This window comes from Carica papaya, chromosome 3 (assembly GCF_054855325.1).
Source record: "Carica papaya isolate Zhongbai chromosome 3, ASM5485532v1, whole genome shotgun sequence".
Lineage (NCBI taxonomy): Eukaryota > Viridiplantae > Streptophyta > Magnoliopsida > Brassicales > Caricaceae > Carica > Carica papaya.
Window position 1 is genome coordinate 11,421,474 of NC_142311.1, and position 23,257 is coordinate 11,444,730.

Consider the following 23,257-nt stretch of genomic DNA (forward strand, 5'->3'; position numbering starts at 1 on the left):
TGGCTTTTTTAGATTTTAGTAAACTCCCAACAAGCTGGAGCTATTTCTTCAACTTTGTGATACTACTTAGGCCCATCTTATAGACACTATAGTTTCTTCTTCAGTTTTTTTTTTCTTTTTTTTTTTTTTTGCTCTATTTCTTTATATTGTAGGGGGGAAAAATCCAAGATGATCTTTTACGACTTCACAAACTTGTTAATGACTTAATTTATACCAGTGACGTTGAAAATGCTATTAGATTTATAAAATCTTCCATACGAGAGAATTGTTAGATTTTTCATAATTTTTTAACATTTATTTTCTGAATCTTTGTAAAAAAAAATAATTAAACATAATAGTTATTGATAAAAGTAAGGACAAAATCATTAGATTGAAACTCCAAATAACAAACAGTATTAAAAAAAGAGTTGAAGGTGTATAAACTAAGTATTAACTAACTTATATACGTAAGATTTCAAACACACATAATTATTTAATATCGTAATCCATTAAAAGGAGAATTTATTAATCAGAAGTTACATGATCATAAAAACTTATTAAGATGCCAAACACGACTTGAAATTCTTTTTCAAAACGATGAAATTCATTCCATGTCCCCCTTCTTGTTTTCAGAGCTTCCATGTTCTTCTTCCATGATATGATTCTTAGCAGCAACACCAAGAATAGCTTGATAATTTTTCATAAATTTCCTCAGTGCTACCATCTCCTTCTCTATATGCTCCTTAACTGTTACCACTCAAAATAAAATATTGTATAATAGTTACACTCTCACATAGAAACAATATCAATTGAAATTAATTTATTGATAAAAAGTTAAAGGATTTGATATATAAATACATATATATATATATATATATACATGTTTGTGTGTATACCTTGTTGGGTGTTCGTTGTACGTGCCTCCATATCCTTTATAAATTCTTTCATTTTTTTTATTTTCAGCATTCAGCTTCTCAGTTTCTAACTGCTTGTTATGCATGTAAGCAATTTAAAAAAGTCATGAATGATTTGATTAGTTATTATTGAATTATTAAAAATGTACATGTGTATATATAATGATAAAAAAGCATAGTGATTAACTGAGGTAAATAATCACCTACCATCACTGTGTTCAATTTCTTTTCTAAATCAGTTGAATCAAACATCAATTCCATGAGGTGATGTTGAAGAAAACGAATCTCATTCAATTCTTCTTGTGTAAATTCTGTCATGCTATGTTTTACACAGTTATTATTAGTTAAAAATCAATCTTAGACATAGATACAGATTATCCACATCTATAAGACAAGATGATATTAGATTAGATTGTTTAATTTAGTATATGTGTCACATATACAAATATATATATTAACATACATATAATTAAAAAATTGTGTTTATTATACCTGTGTTGGTCTAACGAATAATTTGGATGAAATAAAAGAAAACGTGACGATGGAAGATTTCCAAACACTTGAGACTGATGTCGAGGATGAGGCTGAGGCTCAGGGAGAGGCTGAGGTTGAGGTTGAGGTTGAGGTTGAGGCTGCGCTGCTGCCCTCTGCACTGAGTCTTCGGGGCCGTTAACGCCATTTTGGGCAGACTCAGCGTGCATCACTTTCTTGCCCTTGTCCATGGTTGACACTCACCTAGCTACACCCAGGTTCACAATAAAAAAGAAAGGCACTGATCAATCAATTAAACAATTATATGTAAGATTCATATTAATTCTATCAAGTAAACAATTAAGTAATAAAATAAAGAGAAACAACGTATAACAATAATTAAAAAAATCAGAAAACGTCAAGCAAATGAACATGGGAGAAAATTATAATAACTATAACATAAAAAAGTAAATCATGACAACAAACCGGCAAAATAATTGAATATCAGAAATATTGTAAGCAAATTAAGAGAAAAAATAAATAATTTGCTGAATGAAATTCTAACAACTAGTTAGATAGTTGCACGCGTGAAGCCTTTCACTATAAATGCTGGTATTAGATATGATTACATTAAGAAAGAAAAGTAAGCAAGAAAAAAGGTAGGAGGAAACAAAATAAGAAGAAAGAAAGGAAATTAAACTCTAACCTAGAAATGAATTTGGATGTTTTTCTCTTGTAAATTAACCTAGCACATCCCTCTATTTATATTAGCCTGCCAAGTATCTAATAAATTCTTATTGAAAAATAAGTAAGAAATTGACATAAATGAAAAGAAATTTACTGATTTTTCTAATAGAAATTCAATCTTTCACTGTATCCAAGGACCGATATAATTCCAATAAATGAAATCCCAGTCGTCCATTTCTCATTAGACTTTCTCAATATATATGATTTTCCCTCCTAGATATATTCTACCATATTTCTTTTCTCGTTAATCAGATGCTTATTCTATTTTTTTGTATAAATGTCAAATAATCGGTAAATTTGATTTTGCCTAATTAAGATTTAAGAACTTCCATTTACAAAGATTTAATATCTTCTATAATTGGAAATGCATCAAATATAAAGTGTGAAAATATGTAGTGCTAGATTTATGTGGGATAATACTGCCAACAAAATTCTTCTAGAATTTCATGTAGACTATACTCATAAATAATTTTATGTTGAATTTTTTTTATAGATTTTGTAATATACGGGTCCGGAATTTGACCCGGGATTAATTTTAAAAATTTTAAAAAATATATAAAAATATAATTTTAAAATTAATAAATTTTTATTTAATGTGAAATTAGGAAAAAAAATAGGTTAATAATGAAATTTAAAATAATTTTAAGAAAAATAGATGAAAATTTGGGTTCGGAAGATATTTTTAAAAGAAAAATCAAAAACTGATGGTAAAAATACAATTAAAGAAAATTATGTCACATAGAACTGTCCAGTTAACAGCCTAGACGAATCGGAACGTGTTACGTGGCAAGACACGTTGACTCGGTGCCACGTGGGAGGCCACGCTGACAATTCGCGTGCCTGCGATCGTAAGTGTACCCGCGCACATGGACGTGTTACGTGGCAAATTAACCCAGCACGTCCCTCTATTTATATTAGCCTGCCAAGAAAAAATTAAAATTTTTAGTGAAAATTTAATTTTTCATTGTATCCAAGGACCGATATAATTCCAGTAAATGAAATCTCAGTCCGTCCATTTTTCATTAGACTTTCTCTATATATATGATTTCTCCTCCTAAATATATTCTACGATATTGCTTTTTCTCTTTAATCACATGCTTAATCTATTCTTTTTTGTATAAATGTCAAGTAATCAACATTAAATTTTATTTTGCCTAATTAAGATTTAAGAACTTCTTTTTACAGAGATTTAATATCTTCTATAATTGGAAATGTATTAAATACAAAATGTGAAAATATTTAGTGCTAGATTTATGCGGGATAAGACTGCCAACAAAATCCTTCTAGAATTGCATGTAGACTATACTCATAAATAATTTTATGTTAAATTCTTTTATAGATTTATATTTATTTAAATTATAACAAATTAAAGATCTTACTTAAAATAATATAATATAATTAAATTTAAAAAATAATTTTTTTATAAAATATATTCTAGATTTAGTTAAATTCAGTAGAAGCTAAAATATTTTATTTCAATTTTACATAAAATTTTATGTGTATTTCATTTTCTTATCATAACAAAATTTACATTATTTTTTTTAAAACAAAAATTTATTAATTGTATGAGCAAATTACAACATACTTGTCCTGTTGTGCCTAACAAATGGCTCTTGAGTCAATATCCACACGACCCACATTTTCAAATTCTTATGTTTATTATTTCTTCCTTTTTGGGTCATTATCGTGATGATTTTTTTTTTCATTTATTTTATGTTTACGTTTACTGTTATTGAACCTAACAAGATTTAGTGGGTACGAAGTATGATCCCAATTAAGATAATGTCATCTGTCTTAAAATAGTGTGTTCTATGTTAAAGATATTTAGTTTGAATAATAAATAAATTTTAATTATAAGTATAATAACGAATGAATAATTTTTTATTTTTAATAATTAAATAAATATAATTATTTCATAATATTTCTGATTGCGGAATATAATAATATGCATTTTTGCGGATTATGCTCATATTTTCACAGTTCTATTACCAGAATTAAGTGACAATGTTAATTACGTAATTATTTTTTTTATGGTTATCTTTTTTTTTTTTTTTATGAAAAGAATTTGTATGGTTACCTTAAAATGCCTTGTTAGATCCAATTTTGCTACTATATGTAAGACTATGACGGAACCTAACTTGGAACATTTGGGAATATAATTAATAAAATTATATTTGATAATTAAAAAATTTTACCTTGAAATAGCTCACTGCAGCTACAAATGTGGATAATATTCTTAATTGAATATGCTTAACTCGAGTTCGATCGAACCTGCCTGAATTCAACCTGTTATCATTTCTAACTATAAATTGATCATAGACAAAATTACCAATTTGTCAAATCTATTCCGAATGAAATAAGTAAAAATCAGTAACTAACAAGATACGAAATGAATGTAAATCAAAAGTTAGAGACTCAAAGTATCTGTAAAATGAATATGAATTTCATACTTGTCCAACCCCACACTATATATATAATTTGTAAAAGTTTAATTTTATTTTTAATTCCATTCAAAATAGTAAAATTTTAATTGCTAAATATTTAATGTTATAAATGCATACTATTATTTTATTTTTATCATTTAGTAAGAGTTATATTTTATATTGGTTGTTACTTAGAATTTTTTTAGTTATTTTAATTTTTTATTTAAATATATTTTTTTAAATTAAAAAAATAAATAAGACAAATAATAAATAAATATTTATTGTAAATTTAATAACAAATGAATAATTTTTTATTTTTTTAAATATAAAACGAGTATAAATTTATATTTTTAATAGTTAAATAAATACAAAAATAAATATGATTCTCTCCTAGTATTTCTAATTGCAAAATCTAATAATATGTATTTTGCGGGATATGTTTATATTTTCACAGTTCTATTATCAGAATTAAGTGACAATGTCAATGACGTAACTATTTTTTATGGTTATCTTTTTTTTTCAGGAAAAGAATTTGTATGGTTACCTTAAAATGCCTTGTTAGATCCAATTTCACAACTATATGTAAGATTATGACGGAACCCAGCTTTGAACGTTTGGGAAAATGACCTCAGCATGAGCTTAATCAAATTTTCTTTTGGTGAAATTCAAATATAAGACATAAACATATATTATATTGGCTAAAGTCCAACACCAACTGAAGGCCAGTTAAATGTAAATCAATTATTTGGGTTAATTTAAATTAAAAAAATAGTTATTTGTCAAATTAAAAGTTAAATAAAAAAATAAATAAACTTAAAGGTTAAGTTAAAATAATCATAAGGCAATAATTAACTATATAATTAAATAATTGATATATCATTTTTTTAATAAAAATATTACGAATTTGAATCAAGTTATATTTTTATTTAAACTAATATTTAGTGTGTCATAATTATTACAGTAAAATTACAGTGTTCAAACAATCTATTACATTTCTCAGCCAAAGAAATAACTAATTTCTCATAATAAAAACAACTACAAGCATTACATATTTTATCCTTGAAGGGCGGAATTTCAAATCCTACTGGGCCTAATCAACTCAAAGCATAAACAATCTATTAGGCTTCTTTTAAGTCAAGAATGAAAAGTAGGGAAAACTATACATGGCAGTCATTCCCTACTTTCTTTCTTTTCTCCTCAATTCTCTCATTCCAAGCATAATGCTAATAAAAAAAAAAGTTTTTAAGGAAGAACCTGCATTGTGTACTGAAGTTGTTAATAATAGCATGAGATTATATGTTCGGCCTCTTTTACAAACTAAATGTACCTGCATAAAATTTTTCGAAAAACTTAAAACTCGTGCCATCTCTAAAAAAGATCTATACTTTTGAAAATGTTCTTGGTTACTGTAGACGAATTAACATTCTCTACATTAAAATAACAAAAAAAAAGTTTTTTTTTTACAAGATAAAAATATAAAATTTTAAATTCATTCAAATTACTGATATTATAATTGATGTACTGATATTTTCGATTAAAATAATATTGTCTAAGAGAAACAAATATTTTTACCATTTTAAAGGAATCATAATAAATTGAGAATATTAGTTCAAAAGAATAGGGTACACCTTCACTCTCATCTTAAGTACTCAAGAATTTTCCAACCACCAATACATGAAAGAATTACAATAAACAAAAAAATTATGCCATTTTTCTTGCAGAAGGTCACAACATGACTTGATATATCTTGCGGTCGGACAACAAAGTGCATATTGTACCAAAGATTAATTGGCTCTCAGAAAATGTAGATGAAGTAAATTGCACTGAAAATTAAGCAATGCATTCAACGCTAACCTCTCAAACCATACTTCAAGGAAGAAACCTGACTAAAGCCCCCAACCAATCTTGTAGCTCAATCTCATGTTTGCAAATCTCAACTATTTGGGATTGCTACACAAATTCATTTTCTTGCTATTTTATTAGTGTTTATTTTTTTTAAATAAATAAATAATTTTATTTTTTATCATTTAAGTTGTTATCCTTAAAATATTTATAAAATTTCTAATCTATTGATAAAAAAATTTTATTCTATTATAATTCTAATAATATGAGATTATTATTCTCATATAATTCTAATTATATAATATTAAATAATTAAATAATTATATAATAAAATATGGTATTCAACACCCCTTAAGTTGGTATAGGGATATCGCACATGTCCAACTTGCAAATTAAGTTCTGAAAAGTCATCATACAATCTACCATAGGTGTATGCGCGTTCGACTCAGCTCAAATAGCTCGACTAGGCTCAAAACGACTCGGCCTGATGCAAAACAACTCAGCCTGACTTAAAACGGCTTGGTTCAACTCTAAAATAACTCGGGTTCGACTTTAAAATGGCTCAGGTTGGGCTTTAAAATTGCTCAGACTCAGTTATAAAATAGTTCGAAGTCAGCTAAAAAAAATAGCTCGAAATCGACTTGGCTCGTCTTCTCCGAACAGATCTCTGAACTTGCACAGAAAAATAAAATGACACGGCTTTTTTTATCGACATCTGTAGATATGTAGTTGTATTTTTTTATCAGTGTCTCCAGGCACCTTTTTATTAGCGCTTGTGATGTGCGACTGTAGTTTTTTATCGACGCTAGAGTGTTGCTGCACCTTTTTACTAGTGCTTAAGACATGTGACTGCACTTTTTACCGACGCCTCACTGCTGCTGAAAATCATTGTAAATACCACAAAATACATCGATGGGTTCAAATTTGTTTTGAGTGGTGATAAGAGTAGATCTGGATAAAATGGTACCAAATCAGCATATTGTGCTATTTTACAGTTTGGAAAGAACCCTAAAATAGCTTTATTTAGCTTTGATACCATGTTGATTTTTAGAAAAAAAAATAATAATTTTATTTCTCACCATTTAAATTGTTACACTCAATATATTTATAAAATTTATAATCTATTGATAAAAATAATTTTATTCTACTAGAATTTTAATAATATAAAATTATTATTCTTATATAATTCTAATTACATAATAGTAAATAATTAATTAATAAAATAATTATATAATAAAATATAGTATTCAACAATTAGACTTAGGGTCAGAACCAAAAATTATTAGACTCGGATTTGCATGTTCCTCCACAATGATCACATTCTTTTGGTTTTCCTTCTGCTTATTCTATGTGCTTGACAAGATAATGCTTGTGATTTCTAAATGCAAACTCCTCTTTGAAGGATCACTGTGCATGCTGAACACGAATTTTGAATTTGATCAATAGACTAAATTTAGTCTGCAAGAGGAACAAGCTAGTGTCCTGATAATGGACAATACCACATCTATTATGATATTATAGATTCATTACGCCTAAAATGAATTCTTTTATATGTAGCGAAAACATCATTTTAGACTATAAGATTTTATAGCATAATCTCCAGGTACTTTCCATAGAGGTCTATCAACTTCATCTTTCATAATACTCTTACAATCCTATAAACAAAACAAATATCGTACATACGGAGCATATAAAGTGGCCAGGTATCCAGTACATCTTTGTCGTCCTTGCTTTGTTCTGGCTCTCCTTGGAAAATATTACCAAGTAACGAGGAGTTAGGCTCATTCAGAAGCTCGACAATGCATGATAAATTATCAAGAGAACAATACCTGAGCAAAAATATGAGATGATACAACTGCATCCCATTCAGAATTCTTTGTATCTAAAATAACTAGGACTACATCAAATCTGCTCAATAAGAGACCAGAAAGTGCAGTACTGACAGAAAGACCTAGATGGTGTTAATAATAACTACAACAGAACAAATGACAATATTAATCAGATAAACCCCACGAAGAAGAGGAAATTAATAAAGAAATTGTGAGAGACCTGTGACTAAAGATTTTTTTCCATGCTATGCCAAATGATGCAGTGAGGATAGTAGAATTTATAACTGAGCAACTAATTTTGAAAAGCACATATTGAATCAATCACACGCTTCCCCTTGTTCATCACTCAAAATTCCCAATACAGCACCTACTAACCCAAAATTATTTAAAGACACATAAAGTTTTATTTTGTTATATTTCATTTAAAAACACATAAGTTCTTTAATTATAGATTAGAAAAGATATTTAAGTAAAATTAACTTTGGTACTTAAAAAATGTCAAACATTAAAAGACACATTATTTAGGAAAAATAACCGAGAATTTTCATTCCTAAATAGACTAAACTTATTTATGAAAAATATCTAGCTAAATCTAATAAAAAATATATATATAAGTGCTCGAGAAAATACAGAATTATGCTTAGTTCATTAATATTTTCCTTAACATAAGAAAATCTTAAAAAAAATAAAACATGTATGAGTCGAAAGACATTAACAGAAAACAATCGAAAAATTTGATAACAATCAAAACAAAACAGGTAAAAATTCAGTTCATAAACAACTTTAAATGACAAATAATTGAAGATTTAGCAGACGGTAATTTTATCGAGAAATAAGAGTTGTGTTTATATATATATTTCTATACACATGTAAGTATCTGTATAATTATGCTCTTAACATATTTGTATAAAAAAATCATTAGAGACAGAATATATAAGAAGATGAAGAAACAAATATACTCGAAGATATATATATGTATATGTATATATGTACGACTACCTGTAAACTCGTACCTATAATGTGTACGTATCAAAAAATTCTATCAGAAAATTCTTTGGGCACAATACATAAGATACTTATAATTTATTTGTCTCAAAAAGTCGTATAAAAAAATTATAAAATATATATTTTTTTGAAGTAAAAGAGAAATATTAATATGAACAATAATATCAAGAGGGTACTGCCTGTATACAAAATAAATTTATATCTCGGTCAAGTGGTTGATGACCATCCTAATATAGTTCCAATCTTTCATGTCATGACCCAATAATATTGAACCAAAAATATTAACCCATCTATTTCTAATTTTTACAAAGCAAATTTTTATATTCTCAAAAATTCTCATATTTCTTTCCTTCCACACAACCTAAAAAATGGTAAGTACAATTAGGAACAATTGTCTATTCTTTTTGCATATACCTGACAAGCCTATAACTCTTTACCAACAGCGTCCGCACTGATCCAATTTAACCTCAGCATCCCATGGACTGTCGTCCAAATATTGTAAACAAACGGGCAATAGAGTAAGAGATGATTGCATGATTCCTCAGCACATTTGTAAAGATAGCATATGTTAACCAAAATGTTGTCTATCCTTTTCAACATATCAATAGTAAGGATACTTCTTTTAGCAGCTTCCTAGAAGGAGCTTTTGACTCCAGATCTGCTTATATGGTGCTGACAGCAAAACATTATCCCATTTCTTGCACAAGAATTTGTAATATGACTTTACCGAGAAGCCCTTCTGCTTGTCAAGTTTCCAAATCCTGCTGTCCCCACTTTCCGTCAGCTTAATATTGGTCAAACAGCCAAGCAAATTGCAATATTCATCCACTTCCCTATCTGAACCTTCAGATCTCTATTAACACTCACATTCCCCCCCCTTCCCCACTCAAACGCTTTCTCTCTTTAGCAATGGAGTAATGTTTGGAAACCTATCTATCCTTCAGTCTATCCTCCGCCAACCATTCATCCTGCCAAAAGCGAATCCCCGTCCCATTCCCAATCTGCCAACCGACACAATTCATAAACCCACTTCCCCCCTACTGATTTTTCTTCCAAAGACTCATCCCATATGGTTTATATTTTCCCCTTCTTCCCCCATCCCTTTCCCAATTCCCCCACCTCGCCTCCACCACCGTCCTCCACAATTTTCCATCCTCATTCTCAAACGCTTTCTCTCTTTAGCAATGGAGTAATGTTTGGAGAGAGAGAGAGAGAGGGAGAGAAAGAGAGGGAAAAAGGGGGGGAGAGAGAGAGAGAGAGAGAGAGAGAGAGAGAGAGAGAGAGAGAGAGAGAGAGAGGGAGAGGGAGAGGGAGAGGGAGAGGGAGAGGGAGGGAGAGTGAGTGTTGATATGAATATTCGGTTGCCTATAATGTGATATTTTTCCTATATGGCTCTTACTATTAATTTTTTATAATTATTCAAAATCCCTATTGTAAGAAAAATTTTCTTATTTGTACTTAAGAATTTTTGTATATATATATATATAAGTCATTTGTAACACAAAAAACATAATGGAAATAAAGTAAATATTTTTTCCTAAATTTCTACATGGTATCAGAGCAAACTAAGGGTATTTTAGGGTATATTTTTAGGGTTTCTATCAAAATCTTCTCATTAGCCACCCAAAATAGAGGGAGTCTCACCAGGCTGCTAGCCGCCCTACTCTGGTGATTATCTCTGCCCTACCCAACCTACTTGCTCCACCAGACTTCAGCGGTTCGAGCAGTGTTTGGCGGGCAGCTCTCTGGTTCATGTTCTCAACTCATCTAGTTCGCGTACCCAACCCATCTGCTCTTTCGCACATAGCCCTCTACTTGCTCCGTTCGCCTACAGTGGTTCACGTGGCATTTCACATGCAACCCTCTACTTTGCATTCTGATCCATCTACTTGCAGCTATTCATGCTACTTCCTTCTCTAGTTCGTATTTTGAGCTACTCCGTTCACGCAAGACACTAGTTTGCGCATGAATAGCTTCGTAGATCCGACTTTGCTGCCTGACCTGATCAATTTTCTGGGATTCGTGTGGCTGCGTGCGATTGTTGTCCTCCCAGCCACGCATGGTCACGATCTACCCTCCCTTGGCACGCAAATAGCATTTGTTTCTGGAGCCTAAGTGCGTTGTTGAGGTGAACCGCTTCCAAGCTAATATGAGTCATTTTTTGGAGCCAATTTGAGCTATTTTTGGAGCTGTTTTTGCTGTTCAATAGATCTGGTTCCAGCTTGTAGCAATTTTGACATCCTTGATAGTGACAGGAGTAAAGAGATTGTTGGTTCCAAGTTCGGGTTACCCTTCATCAACTATTATGATGTATGTGAGTTAGTTAAACATAAGAGTTCATGTCATGTGAGTAACCATAGAAGTACTACTCCTTTTATGACCATTCATTCTGATGTTTAGGAATCTACTCAAAATACATCTTTATCTAGTCATAAATGATTTATTATTTTCATTGACTGCTGTAGTAGATTAACATAAATTTATCTGTTGAAAACTAAAAGTGATGTGTTCCTATACTTTCAGTCATTTTATAAAATGGTATGTACACAGTTTGATGCTCAAATTAAAATTTTAAAAGCAGACGATGATACAGAATATATGGATGATAGATTCTACACCTACTTAGAGTCTAATGGGATAATTCACTAGACACGTTGTGTCAACACCAATGAACATAATGAGGTTGCTAAAAGAAAAAATAAACACATAATGAAGGTTACTCGATCACTAATGTTCACCATGAATCTACCTAAAAATTATTGGAGAGATGCTGTTCTCTCAGTTGCTTATCTTATCAATAGAATGCATTTATGAGTTCTTAATTTTAGAAGTCCTCTAGAAGTTTTATAAGGTACAAATTCCTATATTGTTGCCCCCAAAGTGTTTGAATGTGTCTGCTTTATTCATGCTAGAAACGTGAGTAAATTGGAACTTAGATATCTCAAATGTATATTTGTTGGATATTCTGCTACTCAAAAGAGTTACAAGTGTTATCATCCGCCATCTAGAAAATAATTTGTGACTATGCATGTTACTTTTAGAGAATTTAAACCATACTTTAGCTCCACCCAAACACTTCTTCAGGAGGAGAGTGAAATAGAAGAGGTGATGTCTAGTTTGGTCACTCTTGACAATCATATTCAGGGGGAGAATTTCATAACAGAAGATCATATTCAAGAAAAAAATGTGAACGACTGGATAAACCAGACTTGAAGAGGTATTCAAGGAGAGATAAGATAGAAAAAACCATCATGCAGTCTATTTTAGGTAAAAAATCTTTTTCAATTCGTAAAGATACTGGTGAGTCATTTTTGCCTTGTGAATTATTTAATAAACTCATTTCTCTTAGAAAAGGAGTCAGAACTTGTAATAAATATTTTATGTCTAAATTTATCTCTTATTACTCTCTATCTCCCTCCTACAAAGTTTTTGTCTTATTTGTTTCCTCTGTGTTTATTCCACAGGATTGGAAAGAAACTCTAAAAGATCCAAATGGAAGGAATGATTGAAGAAACGAAAATATTGGCCAAAAATGAAACATGAGAACTTATTTCAACCCCACAAGAAAAAAAAGATGGATAGTTGTAAATTGGTGTTCACTGTAGAATACAAAAAAGCAAATGGGTCGATTGAAAGATACAAAACTAGATTAGTGGCTAAAGAGTATACTCAGACCTATGAAATTGACTATCAAGGAACTTTCGCACCTGTCGTAAAAATGACCACAATCAGAATATTACTATCCTATGTTGCTAATCTTGATTGAGATTACACCAGTTTAATGTAAAAAATGTCTTCCTCCATGGAAACTTAGAGGAAGAGGTATATATGAAAATTTCACTTGGATTCGGAGATGAAAGAACATACGAAAAGGTCTGCAAATTAAAGAAGACATTGTATGGATTAAAACAATCTACAAGAGCATAGTTTGAAAGGTTCAGAAGAGTTATGATCTCTTTTGAATATCAGCAAAGCAATGTTGATCATACTCTGTTCATCAAGCATTGTGAGGGTAGGATCACTCTTCTCATTGTTTATGTAAAATAATATTGTAGTGACTGAAAATGATACAAAAGAGATGACTCGACTAAAGGGACTTCTTACTCGAGAATTTGAAATTGAAGATTTAGAAAAATTGCAGTACTTCTTGAGAATTGAGGTTGACAAATCTAATAAAGAAATTTTCATTCTTAAAGAAAGTATATTTTAAACTTATTAGAAGAGATTGGAATGATGGATTGCAAGCCAGTAGAATCCCCTATTGAAAGTAATCGCACACTACAAACTAGCAGTTGTACATCAGTTGACATGGAAAGATATTAGAGATTGGTTGGAAGATGCAAGCCAGTAGAATCCCCTATTGAAAGTAATCGCACACTACAAACTGGCAGTGGTACATCAGTTGATATGGGAAGATATTAGAGATTGGTTGGAAGACTCATTTATCTCTCACATACCAGACCAGATATAACTTATGCAATTTGTCTGATGAGTCAGTACATGCATGATTTTCGTGAAACTCATTTACATGCTGTCTTTTGAATATTACAGTATCTGAAATCTGCATCAAAAAAAGGTTTACTCTTCTTCAAAAATAGTCACCTTAAGATAGAAGCATTTATAGATATCAATTGGGATGGATCTTCAGATGATAAAAGGTCAACTAATGGTTACTGTACATTCGTTGATGGCAACTTGGTTACATGGAAAAGCAAGAAGTAGAGTGTGGTTGCCCATTTTAGTGTTAAAGCAGAATATAGAGTAATGACTCAATGGGTATGTGAATTATTATAGTTGCAAAAGCTAATGAATGAATTAAAATTACTTAAAGAAGGAAGTCTATCATTATTTTGTGATAATAAAACAATCATTAGTATTACACAAAATCCAGTTCAAAATGAACTGACGAAACACATTGAGATTGACCGTCACTTCATAAAAGAAAAAGTGTTTGATGGCTCCTTATGCTTATATCATGTATCTTGTAGCAATCAAGTGACAGATATCTTCACTGAGGGACTTTGCAACAAAATTTTTTAGAACTTGATATGCAAGTTGGGCATGTGTGATATCTTCGAACTAACTTGAGGGGAAGTATTGACATGAATATTTAATTGCCTAAATAATATGGTATTTTTTCCTATATCTCTTACTATTAATTTTTTATAATTATTCAGAATCCATATTATAAGGAAAATTTTCTTACTTGTACTTATGAATGATTGTATATATATGAGTCATTTGTAATACCAAAAATATAGTGGAAATAAAGTAAATATTTTTTCTTAAATTTCTACAAAGAAAGAGGGGGAAGAGAGAGAGAGATAGAGACATAGAGAGAGAGGGAGAAAGAGGGAGAGAGATAGATAGAGAGTGAGAGAGAGAAGGGAATGGGAGAGAGAGGGATAGAGATAGAGAGAAAGGAGAGAGGGAGTGAGGGAGAGAGAGAACAAGAGAGAACGAGAGAGGAGGGGAGAGAGAGGGAGAAAGAGAGAGAGAAAGGGAGAGGGAGAGAGAGAAAAGAAGAGAGAGAGGGAAAGAGAGAGTGAGAGAGAGGGATAGAGATAGAGAGAGAGGGAGAGATAGAGAGAGAGAGAGTGAGAGTGAGAGAGAAAGTGGGAGAGAGAGAGAGAGAGAGATGCTATCTTTTACCTTTTTAAACTTTATATATTCTCATGAGCAATTACACTTGACAGTTAGCTTTTGCCTTCCTACTATCCAGACATGTTTCCACGGGTTTATCTTTCTCAGGGAGTTAACATAATGGATAAAGATGTCTTCTTCTATTTTTAAGGATGCCAACTTATTCAACTTAATCTCAATTGGCATATATTTTCTTCTGTTGGTTCAACACCTAACAGGTTTGGTCATGTTCCCTAATACACTTGTCTATTCTTATCTCGAAGGTTCAAGGGTATTATTTCACTTTGTTTGAGAAGCTATTTTAGGAACATGGTTTGATTATAATCCTCAATGGATGATAACATACCTCTTCTTGGGTTCTTAATTTATTCCCTACTTGAATGGGAAGGCAATTCTTATAATCTTGTCTATTTTTGTACTTTGAACCAGTCCTTAGTAGAATGATAATATAATTTCGACAACTTTATTTCCTCATAGAGCTTGTTCTCAAATCAACATAACAGTTTAGCTCTTCCAAAACATATGCATGATTCTTATGATCTCAAAATCTTAAGATTCACTCTTCTAAGTCATAACAATATCAAATCTCAATAGTATTAATAAGATATTTGCTCGTAATCTTTTATCTCCCAATGTATCATGTTTTAATCCATCTCTGCAAAAATGAAAAGATTATTTTGTCAGCCATAAAAAGTCAGTACCAACAAAACCCCATAAGAAGTATGCAGTCCATGCAAGTAATACTGGGAATGATCAACCCATGCATGCTTTCAGGGGTATTCAAGATTGTCATAATCTTTTTTATATCATATGGAGTTGAAGTAGTAAGAAAGCTACACATATGGACTATTGCTAAGTTGTTACAGAATTTTAATGATCATAGCTTTTTATTACCATCTCCAAAACAAAAGCACAGCAACAATATGGTTGAGCTTTTAAACATATTTGTAGATAATAAGACAAACCTTCTGAATCTACTGTCTTCACAGACAAGGAGGCTAGTTTAAGAGAATTCATCTCAGTTTTCACTAGTGAAGAAACATATTGAACATATTCTGCTCATTCTTCCATGTTCATTGCACCTTGTAATGAATGAGTGCTCTTAAGTTTCCACCTGGGTATTATTCGAACTTTCCTCACTGAAATAATCCAATAGTAATTGAAAGCGTGAGTGAACTTTATGACATTTTAATCCCTTCTCCTTATTAACTTCTGAACCAAATCTAAATATATGTATACTAGATCTAAGTACATGCAAACATATATATCCAAACCAATTTTCAAGCAGGAAACTTAGTTTTAAAGAGATAATTACAACAGGTGTCCATAAATGTATAAATGATTGATATGTGAGATAACCACTATCGCACAAGAATGTCTTACCTTTCACTCTTATTTTTCCAACCACTTTCTTTCCTGTCACTGTGCATATTTGTTCTGAATGCTTACTGGCCCTCAATTCTGTCATTTGCACGCCTCGAGGTTGGAACAAAAATTTTTGTAATCTATATAAGAATATGAGAGACCACCATTTAGACTTAACCTAGCCATACAAGTTCAATGAATTTCATAAGCAGATAAGCATCAGACAACCTACCCAAAGGCACTTCGCAGAAGAAGGCATTCATCACGCAGAAACTCAGTTGCCTCAGTGCAGCCTCTCGCCTATGCAAACAGACAAAGCCGAATGCATGCATCACAAGTTATAAGAGTTTGCCAGGCATACGGACTAGTGCAATAGCAAAATTGGAAGGCAATATTAATGAAAAATATACATGAAACTCTGGAATGCTGATGTTGACAGAAGAAGCATATCAAGAAATTTTCTTCATAAAAATACATTCAGGGTATACCAGTTTAAGCCGGTTAAATTAGCACTGAGAAGCAAAAATACATTCAGGATCTACCAGTTTAAGCCGGTTAAATTAGCACTGAGAAGCAATGAGCACTGGTAGACATCAAATTTTCACTTGTGGCAACCTTATCATGCTCTAGTAAAATAAAATCAGACTATAAAAGTGGGTCGACTAGTGCAAATTGAATTTCAGATGCATAATACACCTTGTATTATAGCAAGGTGAATGATCCAGGCTGCTTTGCCAATAAAGGATTTGCACTCCTCCACTTGTGGTATTTTTTGTACTGCAAAAGGCCAATTCAATAAACTTAAACGCCTGGAATTAATGGCAAGTCATAAACAAAAAGTGCTAACTGTGCACTGTACTGAGCACGGAAGAAAAAAGAGCCAACTGTCGCCTCTCGCTACCAGTGTCTTTTAAAGCTTGCATCTTGCTATCATCTGCTGAACATTCTTTCCTACCATCAAATTCTGATTCCCTCTCCTTGGAAATTCTTACTTCATGTTGCTCTTCTTCTGCAAAGCTCTTCACTTCTCTTTCAGTCTCAATTATAGGTGGTGCACTTGGTGTACCCATATGTTCTACCTCAGCATGAATGCTTTTAGAGTCAACAGGAGTAACCTGTCCGACTCATTAATTTCCAGCACAATGAATCATCTTAAAAATAAAGCTTTTAAAGGATTGATATAGTTCTATAGGGAACATCAATTTCAATTCAACACCAAGATCTTCTACTTTTAAGTAAGCCAAGAATTCAAGATCCCTATAAATTCCACCAATGTCAACTTGTCATAAAAACCAACACTTTAAGCACAATCCTTTTCAAGGATTGATTGGATAACAAGGTTAAGATAAAGGAAATGCCCATCTTTACAATTCATGCCATAAGATCAGGGTGTTCAAGTTCTTATTTGTCAGAGAAGGAATGTATTACAAACTAAATAATAAATTGAACATGCAACACTTTTAGATCCCTAATCTAAATATTTTCTATTATAATCATATTATAATAAATTTCCTGATCTTATGAGATCAGGAAATGACTTCTACTTTTAAGTAAGCCAAGAATTCAAGATCCCAATAAAATTACCACCAATGTCAACTTGTCATACAAACCAACACTTTTAGCACAAATCTTTCTTCAAGGATTGATTAGATAACAAGGTTAAGATAAGGAAAATGCCCATCTTTACTATTCATGCTATAAGGTCATGGTGTTAAAGATCTTCTTTGTCAGGAAAAGAATGTGTTACAGACTAAATAATAAATTGGACACCAAATAATAATATAATATATATATACATGTATATAATAATTTTACACTATTGATCACCAACAGCAGTAGTTCATGAGTCAAATTTTAACATCTATAAAAAACATGTATCTTTTGCCTTATAAAGTGTACAAAGATACCAAAATTCTTACTTGGGCATCGGATAATTGAACTCCTCCAAGTCGAGCACTAACACCTGGGAACGAATTCTTGATGACAAATTTCATCATCCCCAACTCGCCATTTGTTACTGCTAGGGATCTCAATCCTCAAATTCTTTTCCTTCAAGAACCCTTTATTTAACTTTGAGCTATACTTGTTACCAAGAACCTCCTCTTCATCATATTCCTGTACAAGTCCTAAAACCTCCTCCTCTTATTCATCCACAGAGAAACTCCACCGGCACCATTAGAAACCGAACCGACACTCTCTTGTTTTCATCATCGAGGCAAGAAGTCGCAAGGCTGTGAGGAGCTAATAAGGCAGAGTGGAATCTCAATGGTGGCAACCCATGAGGAGACATGAAAGCAATGGGAGTATTATAGGAAAAAGGAGATTTCAGAGATGTATCAAGAGGTAGATTCTTGTTAAAGGGAGATCTGATGTAAGGTTCTTGATCCGTATCCGTCCCCTTCTTGATGCAGTTGATTGCATTTTCATCTAAACCTCCGTGAACATCTTTAAACTCTCTACACAAACTTTACAAATTACTCAAGCACAACAAAGAAATCAAGAACATGAATTAGCTAAAGAGACAAAGATTAGGAAGAGAGAGTGAAAGAGAAGGATGAGAAGATAAAGGGAGAGAGAGAGAGAGAGAGCAAAAGAGAGGGAGAGATAGAGAGAGAGAAAGAGAGAGAGAGAGATAGAGAGAGAAAGAGAGAGAGAATGGGAGAGAGAGGGGGAGAGAGAGGGAGAGAGGTAGAGAGAGGGAGAGAGAAAGGGAGAGTGGTAGAAAGAGAGAGAAAGAGTGAAGGAGAGAGAGATAGGGAGAGAGAGAGAGAGGAAGAGAGAGGGGAGAGGAGAGAGAGGAGGGAGAGGGAGAGAGGGAGACAAAAAGAGAGGGGGAGGGAGAGAAAGAGTGGGGGGAGAGAGAGAGGGCAAGAGAGAGGGAGAGAGTGAGGGCAAGAGAGAGAGAAAAAGAGAGAAAGAGAGAGAAAAAGAGAGAGAGAGAGAAGAAGAGAGAGATAGAGAGAAAGAGGGAGAGAGAAAGAGAGACAGTGAGAAAGTGAGAGAGAGAAAAAGAGAAAGAGAAAAAGGGTGAGAGAGAGGGAGAGATGGAGAGAGAGAGATAGAGATAGAGAGATGGAGAGAGAGAGAGAGAGATAGAGATAGAGAGAGGGAGAGAGAGAGAGAGGGAGAGGGAGAGGGAGAGAGAGAGAGAGAGAGAGAGAGAGAGAGAGCGAGAGGGAGAGCGAGAGAGGGGTAGAGAGAGGGAGAGAGAGGGAAAGAGAAAGAGAGGGAGAGAGAGAAAGACGGAGAGAGAGGAGAGAGAGGGGTAGAGAGAGAGAAGGAGAGAGGGACAGAGAGGGATAGGGATAAAGAGAGAAAGGAGAGAGCGGAGGGCGAGAGAGAGGGAGAGAGGGAGAGATGGAGATAGAGAGGGAAAGATTGAGAGAAAGAGAAGGAGAGAGAGAGAGATAGAGAAAAAAGGAGAGAGAGGGTGAGAGAGTGAGAGAGTGAGAGATTCCTAGAAAGAGGGAGAGATGGAGAGAGAGAGAGGGAGAGAGAGAGAGGGAGAGAGGAGAGAGAGAGAGGGAGAGAGATAGAGAGAAAGAAAGAGAGAGTAAGAGAGGGAGAGAGAGAGAGAGAGAGAGAGAGAGAGAGAGAGAGAGAGAGAGAGAGAGATGTTATCTTCTACCTTTCTAAAGTTTATATATTCCCATGGTAGGGCAATTACACTTGACAGTTATCTTTTTATCTTTCTACTATCCAAACATGTTTTCAAGGGTTTATCTTTCTTTGAGAGTTAAGATAATGGGTAAAAATGTCTTCTTCTGTTTTTAAGGGGTGCCACCTTATTCAACTCAATTCTTAATTGGTATATATTTCCTTATGTTGGATCAGCGCCTGACAGGCTTGGTCATGTTCCTCAATATACTTGTCTATTCTTATCTCGAAGGTTCAAGGGTATTATTTCACTTTGTTTGGGAAGCTATTTTATGAATTTGGTTTCTTTATAATCCTCCGTAGATGATAACATACCTTCTCTTGGGTTCTTAACTTATTCCCTACTTGCATGGGAAGACAATTCTTATAATCGTGTTGTACACTTTTGTAGTTTGAACTAGTGCTTAGCAGAGTGATAATATAGTTTCGACATCCGTATTTCCTTACAGAGCTTGTTCTCAAATCAACATAATGGTTTAGGTCTTCCAAAACATATGCATGATTCCTATAATCTCAAAATCTTAACATTCACTCTTCCAAGTCATAACAATGTCGGATCTCAATACTGTCAATAGAACATTTTCTCGTAATCTTTTATCCCCCAATGTATCATGTTTTAATCCAACTCTCACTACAAAAGCATATAATACTTGTCTCAGTCAGTAACTTCTTTGGCGAGGGTAACTAATGAAACCTAAGGGCTTAAGAGAACTCCTCTTTACTGCCACACAGAACACTTTTCCTAACTTTATTATTCTTTAGATCAAATGTAAGGCTTTGATAGGGCTTCTCAGGATATATTTTAAATAATTAAATCTGGAAGCTGATGTTTGTGAAGGAGTAGAGCTTGTACTTGTACAAGAAAAAAACCTATTGTCTATATTAGAAAGGGCTTCTATAAAAAGAATCAAAGGCTATTGATTTACGAAAAAGAGTTATTTGTCATCCTCTATGCAGTTAGCAAATGGAGGCATTACTTGGAAGATGCTCCCTTTATCATAAAAACAGCTATTTGTCATCCGTTATGCAGTTAGCAAATGGAGACATTACTTGGAAGATGCTCCCTTTATCATAAAAACAGATAAAAAAAATTTTAAACACCTAATGGAACAAATGGTAACTTTCATGCTGCAACAAAAGGAAATTGTAAAATTGCTGGGACTGAACTACTCTATTTAGTACAAAAGGTGTAAAAAACAAGATGATTAATGCACTCTCCAGAAGAAAATATGAAAATCAGAAGAAAAAAAGGAGGTGGTAAAGCTATCGGCAGTTACCGCTAATTCACCCTCTGGGCTCGCAAAAATCACGACAAGCTACCATGGAGATCCTCTTACTGAAGAACTAATGAAACAATTTCTAATTAAGAAGGATGCCCTACCATGCTATCAACTCGAGGCAAGAATATTGAGATGCAAAGATAGGTTGGTCATTAAAACATTAGGAGAACTAGGAAAAACTAATCCAAAGGTGCCATGACAGAGAATCAGAGACACTTATGAACTCCTCAAATAACAATTTTTCTGGTCTGCTATGAAAGAAAATGTAGTGGAATAAGTGCAAAAATGTGAGACATGCCAGAGGTGTAAAACAGAAAGTGTTCCACCATCGGATTTCTATAACCACTTTCTCAATCCAACCTAGCCCCACATCTCAATGAATTTTATTAAGTAGCTCCCCAAATCAAGAGATAAGAGACCCAACCCATACAAAAATCACGACAAACTACCACGGAGATCCTCTTATTGAAGAACTAATGAAAGAATTTCTAATTAAGAAGGATGCCCTACCATGCTATCAACTCAAGGCAAGACTATTGAGATACAAGGATAGGTTGGTCATTAAAACATTAGGAGAATTAGGAGAAACTAATCCAAAGGTGCCATGACAAAGAATCAGAGACACTTATGAACTCCTCAAATAACAATTTTTCTGGTCTGCTATGAAAGAAAATGTAGTGGAATAAGTGCAAAAATGTGAGACATGCCAGAGATGTAAAACAGAAAGTTTCCACTGTTGGATTTCTATAACCACTCTCTCAATCCAACCTAGCCCCACATCTCAATGAATTTTATTAAGTAGCTCCCCCAAATCAAGAGATAAGGGACCCAACCCATGCAGGGACTTTTGTGATTTTTCTAGTTTTTGTAGGCTATATGTATTCTGTAGAACATTTCATCACCACGGTAAGTCTTAATGCAAAGAAAAGATTCTTCTAATTCAAATCTTTCTCGGGTCTGCTTAGCCTTTCTCCTTCCTTCTCCTTCTCTCCTGTAGTCTTCTCATTTCTTTTATAATCTTTTCTCTCATCTGTTTACACTTTAACATGCACCAGGTACATATCAAAGGTACCTGACAATATGCTAGCACAATCACTTGTAAATTTCTTGTACTGTTAATCTTTATCCAGCTAGCAATGTGTGTCTCAAAGGATATAAGCTTTTACTTCTGAACTTTGTTAGCTCCTTGGTAGCCATTACACCATGTTAACAAAATATGACCAGCAGAATGTGTCTTTTCATCATAAGAACATCCGGATATGATATACTTCTAATATAGATGTCAAACATCAAGGCACGTGAAAATAATTGTAAGAAAGCAGCTTCATAAAACCTTCCGTGAAACGTTATTATCAAATCAGGAAAACAACGTCATGCTTATTTCTCTTTCCCAGCAATGAAACCAAATATTATCAAAAACTAAGGAGACATTACACCATGTTTACAAAATATGACCAGCAGAATGTGTCTTTTCATCATAAGAACATCCGGATATGATATACTTCTAATATAGATGTCAAACATCAAGGCACGTGAAAATAATTGTAAGAAAGCAGCTTCATAAAACCTTCCGTGAAACGTTATCATCAAATCAGGAAAACAACGTCATGCTTATTTCTCTTTCCCAGCAATGAAACCAAATATTACCAAAAACTAAGGAGACAAATAATTACTCAACAGCTACAGTATTTCAAACTTCCCGAGAAAATATTGAAATCTGGAGAGGCATACCTCCTGCCTTGTCTAATTTCTCTCACTCTTTTACCTTTAAAATGAGTACAAGTAACTCATTCACAAGCTCTAGGCAGTTCTTTGTCGGAGTAGTTACATCCATAACATGTGAGAGGTAACTGCAAGGAGAGAAAAAGTAAATACATCAAAAGAAATCCACAAAAGACAGCTTAACAAGTTCTAGCAGCCTAATAAATTGAAAGATTTGCATATAAGCGCCTATAACAAGGAAAAGAACATCTGAAAGTATCCGCAAATTCAGTCAACAACCATTTCAAAGGTCCATGCAACCTCAAGTTCCGGGAATGAAAATGTAGTGCACGCATAGCATCCTCCAAAAGCAAATCATATGCTAGAGTTTCCACAATAGG

General features: G+C 32.9%; 1 protein-coding gene across 1 annotated transcript; it reads right to left on the minus strand.

Moving 5' to 3' along the window:
- Nucleotides 1-13,548: 13,548 nt before the first annotated feature.
- On the minus strand, nucleotides 13,549-23,212 carry LOC110815990 (uncharacterized). Its single transcript, XM_088216033.1, has 6 exons — nucleotides 23,157-23,212; nucleotides 22,921-23,005; nucleotides 16,451-19,675; nucleotides 16,237-16,358; nucleotides 15,819-15,992; nucleotides 13,549-15,508 (listed from the first exon to the last, which is right to left on the minus strand). Exons 1-3 carry the CDS (start codon nucleotides 23,210-23,212, stop codon nucleotides 18,728-18,730), a joined length of 1,089 nt encoding a protein of 362 aa, XP_088072159.1. The 3' UTR covers nucleotides 13,549-15,508; nucleotides 15,819-15,992; nucleotides 16,237-16,358; nucleotides 16,451-18,727.
- Nucleotides 23,213-23,257: the final 45 nt, after the last annotated feature.